The sequence below is a fragment of the Schistocerca americana genome, chromosome 3, assembly GCF_021461395.2.
Source record: "Schistocerca americana isolate TAMUIC-IGC-003095 chromosome 3, iqSchAmer2.1, whole genome shotgun sequence".
NCBI lineage: Eukaryota > Metazoa > Arthropoda > Insecta > Orthoptera > Acrididae > Schistocerca > Schistocerca americana.
In genome coordinates, this window is record NC_060121.1 from 551,294,577 (window position 1) to 551,311,295 (window position 16,719).

The following is a 16,719-nucleotide window of genomic DNA, read 5'->3' on the forward strand; positions in this document are numbered from 1 at the left end:
GAAAATTTCACGTGTTAAGTTCTATTGCAAGTTTATCGTCATTAGCTCCGTTTATTTCCTTTGTTACAGCACAGCTCCAGGATATCATTGTTGAGAGTTAGGAGAGACGGGTATAGCAGGAGGCTAGAGCGTGGCTGACTCTCCAGTCCGTTGATGTTGAGGTCCCACCTCCTATGGGAAACACACATCCAGGACTACCTTCTACGTATAAAAAAATTACGTAATTTGTTCTTGTACTATAAGTAGTAGTAGCACCAATGGTGTGACACCGAAAATTTTATTTCATACTTGTTGTTACAGGTTACATGCCAGGAATGCTGGCCAAGCCGGAGGCATTGCTGGAAGCTGAAAAACAACAACAGCTGCAACATGTTGTGGAACAGCCTCCATCTGTGAATTCTCCACTGCATTAGTCACGTATGTGTCAATAATAATAATAAGTCTATAATGTCTATCATGTATTCTTTTTCAGAAATTTTACGTTTCAAATTTTTGTTACAAAAAAACAAAAAAATGGCTCTGAGCACTATGGGACTTAACTTCTGAGGTCATCAGTCCCCTAGAACTTAGAACTACTTAAACCTAACTAACTTAAGGACATCACACATATCCATGCCCGAGACAGGATTCGAACCTGCGACTGTAGCGGTCGCGCGGGTCCAGACTGTAGCTCCTAGAACCGCTCTGCCACTCCGGCCGGCTACAGCAAACATCATCGACGTTTTGGAGTAAATAGATCATAAGCTGGAGACTGTTCACCAGCAGCAACAGGTGTTGGAACAGTCTCCCCATCCTACTTAATCATCCCACAGTCATGTAAATAGAAATAAAAAAGATAATTCTGTAGTGCTAAAATATATTTCGTTTGTGCTTGTGTAGCAGTGCAGGGGAGAAGAGATTTTCCTCTCTAGCAAATCGGTACACTATTACAACCTTACATTTCCTCAAATTAGACTGTGGGTTGCAGGGCAGCTCGGGTTCTGAGATGTCAACATTACCTACGAACCAAAGTTAGTCAGGGGTTGAGCTGTCCCTACCTTAATGGGCCGATGCAGTGCCTGAGGAGTTGGAGGTAACGATTAGCTCCTGGCACCAGAACGATGACATTACCTGCGCTTCTGACTCAGGTAAATAATTATATCCACACGTTTTCTCTCTCTCTTTGTGGTATCAATACTTCTAGTCAATATAGTTCTCTTCCTTCTTCTACAGCCTATGCGTCTATCTGTTTTACACGTACAACTAATGTATTTCTTCCTACTATAGCCAGTCAACCAGCAGTATCTGGCGACGGGCTGCCTCCACGTGACGCGCAAGTGGGTGCGACATGAATTCCCTGTGGAAAAGCCCGCTGTACCCACCGGTGACCAGCTGACCTACCACCGGCCAGAGAAGCAGTGGCGCCCCAAGTTGCATCGCAGCCGGCTTCTCCTCAACTGGGTTCACGTTTTTTCCAAGCCAGGGGTCCAGAGGTTCGCAACATCGACCGCTGCCACCGCCACCATCGCCTTCGGTTATTTCTAGTAGTAATAGTGAGAGTGATACGGCTAGTAGCAGTCGCTTCCCCGTTCTATTACAGGACATCAGATTACAAACGCCATCGAAAACTGGACTACACAGTGATCGACAACACTTTTGATGAGCACATCTCGTTTACAAGGTTTGAGAATCCAGCAGGCTAGTACAAGGATGTTACGGGTTTCTTGTTGGCGTGCTGCCCTGTTGTGGAGAGAGAGTTCATCAAATGTATAAATGATCCTCTGTTAAATGTGGAGTAATTCTATGCTGCAAACTCTCGCATCCCCCCCCCCCCCCCCCAAATACGAAAGTGATAATATTCGTGGGTGTATAACTTTGATAGTATTGATTTCCCCTCCAACTTCAGAACATGCCCAAATTCGGGATGCAGAACGCGGGTATTTTGGTTAAGAAGAAGACCAAGCCAGATAATGATTACGATGACAATGGTAGAATTATCCAAAAATTTCGTCAGACCCTCTATTTATCAGAATTTGGTCAGTGCAAGCTGCCTGTAAACAAGCAACTTATCTCAGATGAAGCTGAAAATCGAAACAACATGTTGGTCAAGGATATGTTAAACTCCTTTACTCCCAACTGAGTAAACTCACGAGTAAAATGAATATTTGCTACCTTTGTCTCAACTACTGTTCCTCAAGTGAGTCATTAGCAAAGTATTATTGATTGCTCTTCGAAGGATGCAGTACGTATTGCCATGCTGACAGAGGAAAAGAGATTCTTATGGTTTAAGAACCACCACCACCACCAGGAGCGATGCCCCTTTGCAATCTATCTGACTTTGAGTGCCTCCTCGCTCCTGTGACATGACAGCCTCACATTCAACCTTAACTGAAAAACACGTACCATATGTGGCATTGTACCAGGTGGTGTGAACCTTTGATTCCTGTCTTAATCAACACAGCTCACATGTTGGTGATAATCTTGTGGTTTGGCTGCTCAGTGAGTTCGAATAACTATCGTGGGAGGTTGATAAGCTTTAGAGCGACGTTGTCCTCATGGTCGAATTGCAGGAGAATAAAGATCTGTACAACAATGCGGTAGACTGCCATATCTGTGGGCTGCATTTAGAGAGACAAGTGGAAACTCCTTGTAGGGACCACTGTCATCTTACAGTGAAGTTTCGCTGTGAAATACACACTACGTAGAACCTGAAATATTAATTATCATGACGCATACTCTTTTTTCCCTAATTTGAATGCTCACTTTCTTGTTGAGCACTTGGCTAAATCCGGTATGGAGAAATATCAGGTCAGTGTTCAAATGCTTCAAATGGCTCTGAGCACTATGCGACTTAACTTCTAAGGTCATCAGTCGCCTAGAACTCAGAACTAATTAAACCTAACTAACCTAAGGACATCACACACATCCATGCCCGAGGCAGGATTCGAATCTGCGATCAGGTCAGTGCCTTGCCTCACAGTATTGAGAAACATATGAAATTCACCAAACGAATGATGCCAAGAATAATGTTCCATTTCCTTGACTCTTTACGTTTAGTGCAGGTACCACTCCAGAAACTTGTTGAATCTCTACCACTGAAGGATGTGGACATCACCCAAAGTGCATTTCCCGATGACGCAGAGTTTCAAATTGCGACATTGTAAGTCGACAAAGACGTACATTTGCCTGCGGGCATTTTTGAGAAATTCTGGACTGTATGCATGACTACATACGATCTCGACCCTACCTAATATACACATCAAAAAAAGTTTTGCATCATCTCGGTTCTGAGAGTACTGTAACCTGTACAGAAAATTGGAATAGAGATCAACATAAACATCATTTCCGCCCTTTTTATTGCTTATGGAAACCACACATTCCGTGTTGTACCATCATAAAGCAAGATCTTCAGAGATGGTGATCCAGATTGCTGCACACATTGGTACCTCTAATACTCAGTAGCACCTACTTTTGCACTGATGCATGCCTGTATTCGTCGTGACGTACTATCTACAAGTTCATCAAGGCACTGTTGGTCCAGATTGTCCCACTCCTCAACGGCGATTCGGCGTAGATCTCTCAGAGTGGATGGTGGGTCATGTCGTCCAAAAACAGCCCTTTTCAATCTATCCCAGGCATATTCGATAGGGTTCATGTCTGGAGAACATGCTGGTCACCCTAGTCGAGCAATGCATTCTGAAAGAAGTCATTCACAAGATGTGCACGATGGGAGCACGAATTGGCATCCATGAAGACGAATGCCTCGCCTGTATGCTGCTGATATAGTTGCACTATCAGTCGGAGGATGGCATTCACGTGTCTTACAGCCGTTACGGCCCCTTCCATGACCACTAGTGGCGAACGTCGACCCCACATAATGCCACCCCAAAACATCAGGGAACCTCCACCTTGATGCACTCGCTGGACAGTGTGTCTAAGGTATTCAGTCTGACCCGGTTACCTCTAAACACGTCTCCGACGATTGTCTGGATGAAGGCATATGCGACACTCATCGGTGAAGAGAACGTAATGCCAATCCTGAGCGGTCCATTCGGCACATTGTTGGGTCCGCGCTGCATTAAATAAAGAATATGCTAAAATCTTAAATACTGCTGCGAAACAGCAACTGTGTAAATTTGAAGAGGTTGAAATATCAGCCAACCAGTTTGAAAACAAAGTTTTACTATCCCTTTCCTAGGTTTCAATATTTTTAAAAGTATCTTCTTCAGAAGGAATGAGCCTTGTTACATCACATGATGGTACATTAGATTAGATGAAGCCGAGCAGCTCTTATCATATTTAAAACGTACGAATGAAGAATTATACCAAGTCATGGCTTTAGATAACAGCCAGATTACATATATTGTACGTCATAATGTATGCTCACTAGTAAATGCCCCTCGTCAACATAAACAGTTGGCCTTAGTCTCTGGCATGATGTACACGTAACACATGCAAATATTTTATCCTGTGACTCCTGCCACAATTTTATGGTTACGTGAGTCTCTACCTGTAGGCATTTAATAGTGAGCATTCATTCTGAAGCGCGATATATGTAATCTGGCTGCTATCTAAAGGCTTGTCTTGGGATAATTCTTGTTTTGTCACCTAATCTAATACAGCACAATGTGACGTAACAAGACCCACTCCTGAAGAAGAGCCTTTGTTTTGCATCTGGTTGGCTGATTTTTCAACCTCTAAAGAATATGCATAAAACTATTATTGACTTTGATTTGAACTTAGTGTCGTTACATTCTCACTCTCCAGCAGAGACTGAGTCTTTTCCCAGCCAGTTTTTTCTAGAAGGGGTGGGAACAGAGATGTCGAGGGGTGAGGGATGTAACACCCTCTGGTGGTGGCATTTTGCACTAGCTCAGTTGATTCCTGTATGTCAAGGTGAGCACACACACGGAAATATACCGATGAGACAACACCTCCAATCTGTAATGGCGTAATTACATAATTAGGACGTGTAGTTGCTAGACGTAAGTTTTGCCCACCAAATAAAAGAGAGATACAGCCCCTGAAAATTGAAGATTATAAATAAACAATATATTATAGTAACTTCTGCAATGTAACTGAATTTCCTGTCGTGGGATCCTTCCGGTCCAGCAAGGATCGAGTCTTTCTCTCGTCAATTTCCAGGTGGGGGAGGAGAGGGGAAGTGGGGGTGGAAAGGGGAGGGATGGGTGATTTCCCAGGATGGGGATGGGGTAGTTAATTAATCAGTTTAATCAACTAGTCAATTATTTTGGTATGAAAAGTGTGCTTGTATCAGCAAGGGGGAGGCGGGAGGGTTGGGGATACCACAGAGGGGCAAGGAGGAAGGGGTGGGGGCATTTCTCAGAAGAATGGATTATCCACAGGGGGCTATAAATCAATTAGCTTAAGGGGTGTGGGAGGTGATCATAAAATAAGGAAGTTTGTCCCTGATATATATCTTCCCCTACATGCATGTAACACGCAGTGTGGGGTGTTACCCCGGCTCAAATCACTACTTCTGTATACTCCTACACCTTTCAGCTTTCCCTTCTTTGCTCAGGACTGGTTTTCCATGTGATCTTTTGATATCCACAAAGCTGTTTCTCTTTTCTGCAAACGCATCTTTAATTTTTCTGTAGGTGGTATCTATCTTTTCTACAGCGAAGTATGCTTCTAAAGCTGTACATTTGTGCTCCATCCACTTCTGCTTAGCCATTTTGCACTTTCCATCAATCTCATTTTTTAAACATTTGTATTCCCTTTGGCCTGCTTCATTTACAGCATTTTTATATTTTGTTCTTTCATCAATTAAATTCAATATCTCCTTTGTTATCCAAGGATTTCTACTCGGCCATGTCTTTTTACCTGTTTCATCCTCTGCTGCCTACACTATTCCATCTCTGAGATACCCAGTGTCTTCTACCGTATTCTTTTCCCCTTTTCTTGTCAATCTTTGAATGATGCTCCCTTTGAATCTCTCAACAACCTCCGGTTCTTTCAGTTAATCCACGTACCATCTTCTTAATTTCCAACTTTTTTGCAGTTTCTTCAGTTTTAATCTACAGTCAATAAACAATAAATTTTGCCCAGAGTCCACATCTGCCCCTGAAAATGTCTTATAATTTAAAATCTGGTTCCGAAATCTCGGTTATACAGTCAATCTGAAACCTTCTGGTGTGTCCAAGTCTCTTTCATGTACCCAGCCTTCTTTCATGATTCTTAAACCAAGTGTTAGCCATAATTTAATCATGCTCTGTGCAAAATTCTAGCGGGCGGCTTCCTCTTTCATTCCTTTCCACCAGTTGAAGTACACCCACTATTTATCGTTCTCTTCCTTTTGAAACTATCGACTTCCAGTCCCCCCTCACTATCAAATTTTCGTCTCCCTTCACTATCTGAATAATTTCCTTTATTTCATCATACATACCCTGAATCTCTCTATCATCTGCAGAGCTAGTTAGCATAAAAATTGTACTACTGTGGTGAGTGTGGACTTTGTGTCTATCTTGGCTCCGATAATGCATTCACTATGTTGTTCATAGTAGCTTACTTGCATTCCTATTTCCTTAGTCATCATTAAACCTACTCTAGACTACCCTATTTGATTTTGTAATTAGAAATCTGTATTCCTCTGACCAGAGGTACCTGTACTCCTGTTCCCCTTTACTTCGAATTTCACTAATTCCCATTCTTTTTATTTTGCGTCATCAGCCTTCTGACTAGTTTGACGCGGCCCACCATTAAGTCGTCTCCTGTTCCAGGCTCTTCATCTCAAAGTAGCACGCAACCTACGTCCTTAATTATTTGCTGGATGTATTCCAATTTCTGTCTTCCTATACAGTTATCGCACTTTACAGCTCCCACTATTACCAAATAAGTCAATCCTTGATGTCTTAACATATATCTTATCATCCTGTCCCTTATCCTTGTCACTGTTTTCCATATACTCCTTTCCTCTTGGATTCTGTGCAGAACCTCCACATTCCCTTATCAGTCCATCTATTTGTCGACATAAAGGTAGCATCACATCTCAGATGATTCGATTCTCTTCTGTTCCGGTTTTCCCATAGTCCATCTTCACAACCATACAATTCTGTGCTCCAGGCGTACATTTTCAGAAATTCCTTCCTCAAATTAAGACTTATGTTTGATACTAGTAGACTTCTCCTGGCCAGGAACGCCCTTTTCGCTAGTACTAGTCTGCAATTAATGACCTCCTTACTGTGTCCGTCACTGGTTATTTTGTTGCCTAGGTGGCAGAATTCCTTAACTTCATCTGCTTCGTGACCATCAATCCTGATGGTATTTCTCGCAATTCTCATTTCTGCTACTTTTCATTACTTTAGTCTTTCTTCGATTTACTCTCAGTCCATATTCTATACCCATTAGACTCTCCATTCCATTCAGCAGATCAGGCAGTTCTTCTTCACTTTCACTCAGGATACCAATGTCATCAGCGAATCGTTCATTGATATCCTCTCACCTTGAGTTTTAATTCCACTTCTGAAACTTTCTTTTATTTCTGTCATTGTTTCTTCGATGTACAGATTGAACAGTAGGGGCGAAATGCTACATCCTTGTCTTACCCTTCTTTGAATCTGGGCATTTCGTTCTTCGTCTTCCCATCTTATTGTTCGCTCTTGGTTCCTGTACGTATTGCACATTACCCGCCTTTCCCTATAACGTACCCATATTTTTCTCACAATTTCGACTATCATGCACCATATAACATTGTCGAAGGCTTTTACAGGTGGGGCTATGAACACGTCTTGATTTTTCTTCAGTCTTGTCTCCATTATAAACAGCAACGTCAGAATTACCTCTCTGATGCCTTTACCTTTCCTAAAGCCAAACTGATCATCATCTAACATATCCTCAATTTTTTCCATTCTTCTTTATGTTACTCTTGTAAGCAACTTGGATTCATGAGCTGTTAACCTGATTAGGCGATAATTCCCGCACTTGTCGGTTCTTGCAGTCTTCGGAATTGTGTGAATGATATTTTTTCGAAAGTTGGATGGTATGTCGTCAGACTCATGCATTCTACACACCAATTTGAACGGTCGTTTTGTTGCAAATTCTCCCAATGATATTAGAAATTCTGGTGGAATTTTTTTGATCATAAGTTCAAAATGGTTCAAATGGCTCTGAGCACTTTGGGACTTAACATCTGTGGTCATCAGTCTCCTAGAATGTTAGAACTACTTAAACCTAACTAACCTAAGGACATCACATACATCCATGCCCGAGGCAGGATTCGAACCTGCGACCGTAGCGGTCACGTGGTTCCAGACTGAAGCGCCTAGAACCGCACGGCCACAACGGCCGGCTGATCATAAGTCCTCCAAAGTTCTCTTAAATTCTGATTCTAATATTGGATCCTCTATTCCTTCTAAATCGACTCCTGTTTCTTCGTATATAACATCAGACATATCTTGCCCATCATACAGGCCTTCAGTGTACTCCTTCCCCCCATTCGCTCTTTCCGCTGCATTTAACAGTGGAATTCCGTTTGTACTCTTAACTTTACCACTGTTGCTTTTAATTTCGCCGAAGGTTATTTTGAATTTTCAGTGCGCTGAGTCAGTCCTTCGACAGTCATTTCTTTTTCTATTTCTTCACATTTTTCATGAGCCTTTTCTCCTTGCCTACCCTGCACTTTTTATTTATTTCATTCATAAGTAAATTGTATTTCTGTATTACTGAATTTCCCAGAACATTTTGTACTTTCTTCTTTCATCGATCATCTGAAGTATTTCTTCTGTCACCCATGGTGGTTTCTTCACAGTTACCTTCTTTGTACCTGTGTTTTTCTTTACAGCTTCTATGAGTGTCCTTTCTAGAAATGTGCATTCCTCTTCAACTGTACTGTCTACTGGGCTATTCCTTATTGCTTTATTATTGCTTTGGAAAACTTCAAGCACGTCTCGTCATCCCTTAGTACTTCTATGTCCCACTTCCTTGCATAGTGATTCTTCCTGACTATTCTTTTGAGCTTCAGCCCACCCTTCATCACTACTACACTGTGATCTGAGTTCGTATCTGCTCCTGCGTACGCCTTACAATCCAGTATCTGATTTCTGAATCTCTGTCTGACCATGATCTAATCTACTATAACTGAAATCTTCCCGTATCATCGGGTCTTTACCAAGTGTACCTCCTCCTCATGTGATTCTTGAACAGAGTATTCGCCATTAGAAGCTGAAATTTATTACAGAACTCAATTAGTCTTTCTACCCTCTAATTCCTTGTCCTAAGCCCATAATCTCCTGTAATCAGTTCTTCTACTCCTTCCCTCACAACTGCATTCCAGTCCCCCTTGACTACTAGATTTTCATCTCCCATTATGTACTGTACTACATTGTCAGTATCCTCACATACTTTCTCTATCTCTTCGTCTTCAGTGAGCGATGTTGTCATGTATAACTGAGCTATCGTTGACGGTGTTGGTTTCCTATAGATTCTGACAAGAACTCTATACTAATTGTTCACTGTAACATGCTCTTTGCTCTCCCTTTCTACTCGTAACGAATGCTACTTCCGTTATATCATTTTCTGCTACTGTTGACATGACCCTATACCAATTTGACCAGAATTTCTTGTCTTCTTTCCGTTTCACTTCACTGATCCCTAGTATATCTAGACTGAGTGTTTGCATTTCCCTTTTCAGATTTTCTAGCTTCCGTACCTCATTCAAGCTTCTGACATTACGTCGTAGAACGTGTTGCTTTCGTTCATTATTCAACCTTTTGTCATTGTCGCCTCCCCCTTTGCAGTCCCTTTCTGGAGATCTGAATAGGGGACTATTCCGGAATTTTTTACCAAAGGAGAGATCATCAAGAGACTTTTTTAATTACAGGCCATATGTGCTGTGGATACAGGGAATGTTTCTTTAATGCAGTGGTTTCCATTGCCTTCTGCATCCTCATGCCGTTGATCATTGCTGGTTCTTTCGCCTTTAGGTTCTGTTTCCCGCCCCAAAGACAAGAGAGTGCACTGAATATCTGTCTTCTTCCCCGCCCTCTTTGACAAGGGCGTTGGCAGAATGAGAGTTATTTCTTATGCCGGAAGTCTTCGCCTGCCAGTACCCATTATATCTAGCTTTAAACAGTCCATTTCTCATTTTAAATTTTCTAACCTGCTACCTAATTACAATATCTGGCTTTCCACGCTCCGATCCGCGGAACGCCAGTTTTGTTTCTCCTGGTGATGACATCATCCTGAGAAGTCCCCACATGGAATTCCGAATGGCGAACTGTTTTACTTCTGGAATATTTTACCTGAGAGGATGCCATCATTATTTAAACACACATGCCCTCCGACGTTTTGGTTGATGTTACAAGGCCAGATCAGTCAGTCGTCCAGACTGTTGCCACTGTTATTACTGAAAAGGCTGAAAGAAGGTATGTTCTCCAGTTACGACACATATATCTTCTCTTCCTTGCAAAATATCTGTTGTACTCATTTAACCATTATCTCTGTTCCTTCTTGCAATTCTTCTAGTGGAGATGATAGGAGAATTTTAATTTTGGCTTTCATTTCCTGTAGTTAACAACTGTTAAGGCATTGCGTGTCTTCTTAGGTATACGTAGCCAACTCTTCCCCATATTCTAGCGAAAGTTTCGTATAGAGTCTTATGGTTACCACTTTATCCACCTAATGGACGTAAAATGTAATTATTACATCGGCTTTAAACTCTACAAAACGGTTTTTGTGTTAGATGCACAACGTGCAGTCGACCACATTTTAATACATGTAATCATCCTTTCTAAGCATATGAAAATGAGAATCGAATTCTAAGCAAATACAAGTGGGAATCGAGTTTTGTAAATAGATTTGTTGTATATCTTCCAATGTAGTAGCTGTCCTCAGATTCATCATTTTCTGATAGTAATCCAAATTACGGCCATTTTGCATTGGTATTTACAATAAATACTGATTCCCTGATATGTCTAGATTTTTCCATGTACTGTATTTAAAGTAATTTGTAATACTTGCTAGTTCATTTGCAACAGCAGATTATATTCAAGCAGGCTGTACTCTTAGATCATAGCAACTGTTTTATAAACTGTTATACCTCAGTTCGTGTTTTTTGACTTCAACTTGTTCCATTTCCAATTTTCTTTTGCATACATGTAACACATTAACTGCACTTAAAGGAATAATTTCTGTAATAGGGAACAGTTTAAGTATGTTTGATACACTGGCTCTTTTTCTTAATATCTGTGAAATATTACAATTCATTGCAACAAATCCTAATTTGGCAATATCTATATTAGACTGTATTGTGGAGAAATCTTTGATCTGGACATCACCTTCAACAAAAAACGTATATACAATATTTGTATTGTTTTTGTTGGAACATGTGTTAAGAATTTCCACATAGTTTACAGGTAAATAATTAAAAGTATAAGCAGGCAAAATGTAGTTTACAATTTTTTCTTAATCTTGTTTGTTCAGAATGTTTACTTGTACACCAGTCACAGTACACAAACTATAAAACATTGTTAAATACAACACAGCAACTTTTCTGTGAGCTATGCAACAGATTATACCACACAGAATAAATTAGCACGCAGTGTAGTGGACCATGTATCAAATACTATTTGTTGGCTTAGATTTGCACAGGGTCAAGCACATGACTCATCCTGTAGTTGTACATTGTTAAATTGTAGTTTTCATTCCGGTAGCACCACGTTCTTTAGCCAAGGAAGACAAACATTTCTCATAGATGCATATCAGGGCATTTTGTAACATAAGTAACATGTTTACCGTACGTTTGTTCATTCCTAGTCTTATAATATGGGATTACCCAGAGCCTCTTGATAAAAAGCTTCCTAATCAGTACTCTGCTTCACATAAAGTATTCTAACGTTGCCATTAGGAGGCATTTCAGCCTGCTGCCAAATGTTTCCGGTCTGCATTAATTCTGATCTCTATCGTTGTTTTGTGACATATTTATTTTCATTCGTTGTTGGCTGGACGTTTTGATGATTCAATAAATCACTTTTTAAGCACCTCAGAATCCAAATACAAAAGTGGCACGGCCTCTGCAAGATAACCACTGCAGAATATAGCCGCTGTGTGGGAGGACAGTAATACCGCGAAGGCCGGTGCTCCACCTGAAGGCATATTAGGGAGAAAACGCAAGAGTTAGGCTGCCCAGGACGTCGCTTCAATCCTGGGGACCAAGGAAGATGAAGACGACCGGTTGCTGGAGAAGAGCAACTCGACACGCTTACATGGAATCAGCAGCATACGCTAGCAAATAATTCTGTCGGGTGGTGAGATGAAGTGGTTTACTCTCCCACCCCCTCCATTCCCCCACCCATTTCTACTTAGTTATTGAGTTATGTCTATCCCAGAACCTATTTCATTTTGTTATATTTTGGCGTGCATTGTGAGATGACCTTATTTTCACATCCCTGAATCAATCCGGACTCATTCACTAGGTTTTGGCGCCCAGTGTGGGACCATTTACAGATCAGTTCCATCAGTCTGCTCAATTCTATACAATAAGCATTTTAAGAAAGTGCTTAGGGCAGGGAAGAAGCAGTGTGTCCCAGACAAAGAAAAAAGGTCATAACTCGCAACATGTTGAGCTGCACTCTTCCAATACAACGTCAGAGAATGTGCTGAAGGTCCACTTCATCCTTGATACTGCAGACGCTGTTAGAAAGATCAGGATTTCGCAGTTGTCGGTATCATACAGGGTGCCCTGTGACATCCCAAACCATCTTGCCAGGTGTATAACCACTACGTAGGTGGAAATGCACTCTCCAACACACGGACGGTTTGTATGACTCCTTCTACTTCTGCGTCAGAAACTGAAACTTTTGCCAATTGGCAGACCACTTGCAGTATTCTGTTCACATTGTACTCCAGGGCGACTTCGTTTCGATGTTAGCTGCATCCTGTGCAAAACGAATACGTTTGTGTACAAACTGGAGGAAAAAAAATATGGACTAAGGGTTGTTGGCAACTTGGTCCATCTAAGAAGGAATGAGAAAACGTTCCAGAAAATAGCGGATGTTATTGAAGCTAAAGGAAACAGCTATGGAATGAACACGAATACAAAGGAGAAAGGCCGGCCGAAGTGGCCGTGCGGTTAAAGGCGCTGCAGTCTGGAACCGCAAGACCCCTACGGTCGCAGGTTCGAATCCTGCCTCGGGCATGGATGTTTGTGATGTCCTTAGGTTAGTTAGGTTTAACTAGTTCTAAGTTCTAGGGGACTAATGACCTCAGCAGTTGCGTCCCATAGTGCTCAGAGCCATTTGAACCATTTTGAACAAAGGAGAAATGGGTCGAAGAATAGAAAAATGAAAGGGTAAAGACTCTAGAAAAACTAGAGCATGCACAAATCTTTATCTCGGAAGCATAATAGAGAGCCACTGGAACTGCATGACGAATTGCGATGAAGACAGACGCATTTTATAAGAAAAGCTTCGTTCTTTTCATAAATGTGGACAAAGAATTGAAGAAAAGACTTATGAAGTATTTTCTATGGCGTCTCCTCCCGTATGGTGCTGAAAACTAGATAATGAGGAAGAAAGATAGAGAGAGGGTACAGGCTTTTGACGTATGAACGTGGTGGAGGATGGAAGGAATAAGTTGGGTGGTTAGGTTGAAGAATAAGGTGTTACTGAGAAGAATGGGAGAGCGGAGACAACTACTAAATGGGATTAAAAGAAAGAAAACAAACAAGATACACCGAATTTTAAGAAAGAATGAAATGATCATACACACACCAAAAAAAGTTTCGCATCACCTCGGTTCCACGTTTCGGCCACGATTGCAGCGGCCTTCTTCCGGGCCAGATTGCTCTACACACCGGTACCTCTAATACACAGTAGCACGTCCTCTTGCATTGATGCATGCCTGTATTCGTCGTGGTATACCATCCACAAGTTCATCAAGGCACTGTTGGTCCATATTGTCCCACTCCTCAACAGCAATTCGGTGTAGATACCTCAGAGTGGTTGGTGGGTCATGTCGTCCAAAAACAGCCCTTTCCAATCTATCCCAGACATGTTCGATAAGGTTCATGTCTGGAGAACATGCTGGCCACTCTAGTCGAGCGATGTCGTTATCCTGAAGGAAGTCATTCACAAGATGTGCACAGTGGGGGCACGAATTGTCGTCCATGCGGACGAATGCCTCGCCAATATGCTGCCGATGTGGTTGCACATAACATTCACGTAACGTACAGAAATTACGGCGCCTTCCACGACCACAGCGGCGTACGCCCGCCCCACATAATGCCACCTCAAAACAGTGGGGAACCTCCACCTTGCTGCACACGCTGGACAGCGTGTCTAAGGTGTTCGGTCTGACCGGGTTGCCTCCAAACACGTCTTCGACTATTGTGTGGTTGAAGGCATATGCGACACTCATCGGTGAAGGGAACGTGATGCTAATCCTGAGCGGTCCATTCGGCACGTTGTTGGGCCTATCTGTACCGAAAAGCGGTGACAGTTCATTTATATATTGAATATGGGGCGCTTTTAATAGATTAATATCTATTGAAGTTGCCAAATAAGACCAGTTACATTCCTGCCAAAATACATTCTTATACAAAAAAGACTCACCACGAAGTAATCTTCTAAATGGGACAGACATCGCTAGACGTGATGTACATATACTGACAAAAAATAAAAAATAAAAAATAGACGATTTTTCGAGTGAAAGAGCTTTACATATTGAGAAAGGTGTTGATTCACCTCTGACGCTAATGCGAGCAGTTATTCGACTTGCCATTAAGTGATAGAGTTCTTGGATATCCTCCTGAGGGATATCGTGCCAAATTCTGTCCAATTGGCGCTTTAGATGGTCAGAATCCCGAGCTGGTTCAAGGGCCTTGCCCACAATGACCCAAAAGTTCCAATTTGGTGAGAGATCCGACAACGTTGTTGGCCAAGGTAGGGTTTGGCCAGCACAATGGAATCATCTGGCTGAAGTGTAAGCCCAGGATGGTTTGCCATGAATTCCAACAGAATGGGGCATAGAATATCGTTGACGTTCCGTTGTGGTGTTACGGTGCCACGGATGACAACCACAGGGGTCCTGCTGTGAAAAGAAATGGTACCTCAGATTATCACATCTGATTGTCGGTTCATTGACTGAGGCAGAATATATTAAATGAGTCTAGCTTCGAAATGTGCCCCATGACCAGCGAAGCCGTGTCTGGAGACACCCAGAACAACGGTGGATTACCATCCCGACTGTCACCCGTCATACAAACGACCGCCACATGTCATGTTCTGGGGTGCCATTTCATTTCACTATAGGACCCATTTGGTTGCCATCCACGGCACTCTTACAGTAAAGCCGTACGTAGACGATACGCTATGCTCCATTTTGTTTCACTCCATGGGAAGTCATCCAACGCTTGCATTTCGTCTAGATGATGCACTTCCATACACCGCGAGAGTTTCTACTGCTTGTGTTCGTGATTGCCAGGCGCTACCGTTGTGAGCAAGGTCACCGGATCTCTCCCCAGTTGTGACCGTTTGGAACATTATGGACAAGGCCTTCCAACCAACTCGGGATTTTGACGATCTAACGCGTCAGTTAGACAGAATATGGAAAGATATTCCTCATGAGAACATCCAACAACTCTGTCAATCAGTGTCAAGCTGCGTAACATCTTGGATGAGGGCCAGACGTGCATCAACTCGTTGCTGACTTGCTCAATTTGTGACGGTCTTTCACTTGAAATAATCATCCAACTTTTTACAACTGTAATCATCTGTTTGTCCTTAAAAGAACATCACATCTACCGATTTCCAACCTATTCGGGTAATTCCTTCGTGGTGTGCCTTTTTTCGTCTTCGTGTGTAGTAAATGATTAAATTTGTGAGTTTTCTTGCTGTATCATCATGACACTGCAGTCACAAGTGGGAGGAGTAGGTTAAGCTCCCTATCTAGCCATACATTTACAGATTTACCGCAGTTTCTCTCAACCACTCACATTAAACGCCAGTATTGTAAGTCTGAAAAGGGGACGACTGATTTTCTCTTTCTTCGTACCCCATTCCGAGCTTGTGAGTCACCTCTAATGAACTCGTGTCGACGGGTTGTTTAGTCCTAATCTTCCTCTTTTTCTCTAAAAGGGTTAGACTTCATTTGTCCATCAGGACTAAAACTTTGTTTTTGCAGAAACAGTTTTCTCGACGATGATGCACACAGACCCTGGGGGAGAGGTTAAAGCTGAAGGACACAGACTGCTGCTGCTGCTGCTGCCGCTGCGCTGGATCATCCCTCACGGAGCCCCGCCGCTGCGGCGGAAGTGCGTGGGAACGGCAGCCGCGAGGTCGCAAGCCAGCTCACGCCTCTGCGTGCCGGCGCGCCACCAAACGCACCACTGTCGCCACACGGCCGCGTCGCGTTATCCGAATACGGAGCAGCTCTGTTTGGGCATCTGCCTCTTAGTGGCGTGAAAGCGTGCTAGTTTGAATGGAACAATGGTACCATAGGTAAAATGGCTTATGGAGCTCTTTGTGTGTCTTACTAAGCGACGTAAAATGGACCACATACAGGCGCCACATGGTTTGGCACTTCTCCTGATTGGCCACGGGCCATTTCTCAGTTATTTATTCAGAATAAAATGGAGAACGAAAGATATATAGTGATATGGACTTCATTAGAGCCGATGTCAAAGATATCGCCACAGATATCGGTGTCTACATCGTCTACAAAGGGAATAATATGTGGATGTCCCCTTCCCAAAGTATGTATTACGACAGTGTTCACTAACGG

The 16,719-nt window shown here is 42.4% G+C and overlaps 1 protein-coding gene and 1 long non-coding RNA gene across 2 annotated transcripts; both read left to right on the top strand.

Moving 5' to 3' along the window:
* The first annotated feature begins 300 nt into the window (after positions 1 to 300).
* LOC124607097 lies at positions 301 to 1,385 on the top strand. Its single transcript, XR_006978775.1, has 3 exons — positions 301 to 417; positions 968 to 1,127; positions 1,267 to 1,385. It is a non-coding gene; the product is annotated as an uncharacterized LOC124607097 (long non-coding RNA).
* Positions 1,386 to 9,285: 7,900 nt separating this feature from the next.
* LOC124607098 lies at positions 9,286 to 16,481 on the top strand. Its single transcript, XM_047139291.1, has 2 exons — positions 9,286 to 10,364; positions 16,120 to 16,481. The coding sequence occupies exons 1-2, from the start codon at positions 10,250 to 10,252 to the stop codon at positions 16,398 to 16,400; spliced, it is 396 nt and encodes a 131-aa protein (XP_046995247.1). The 5' UTR covers positions 9,286 to 10,249; the 3' UTR covers positions 16,401 to 16,481.
* The last annotated feature ends 238 nt before the right edge of the window (positions 16,482 to 16,719 follow it).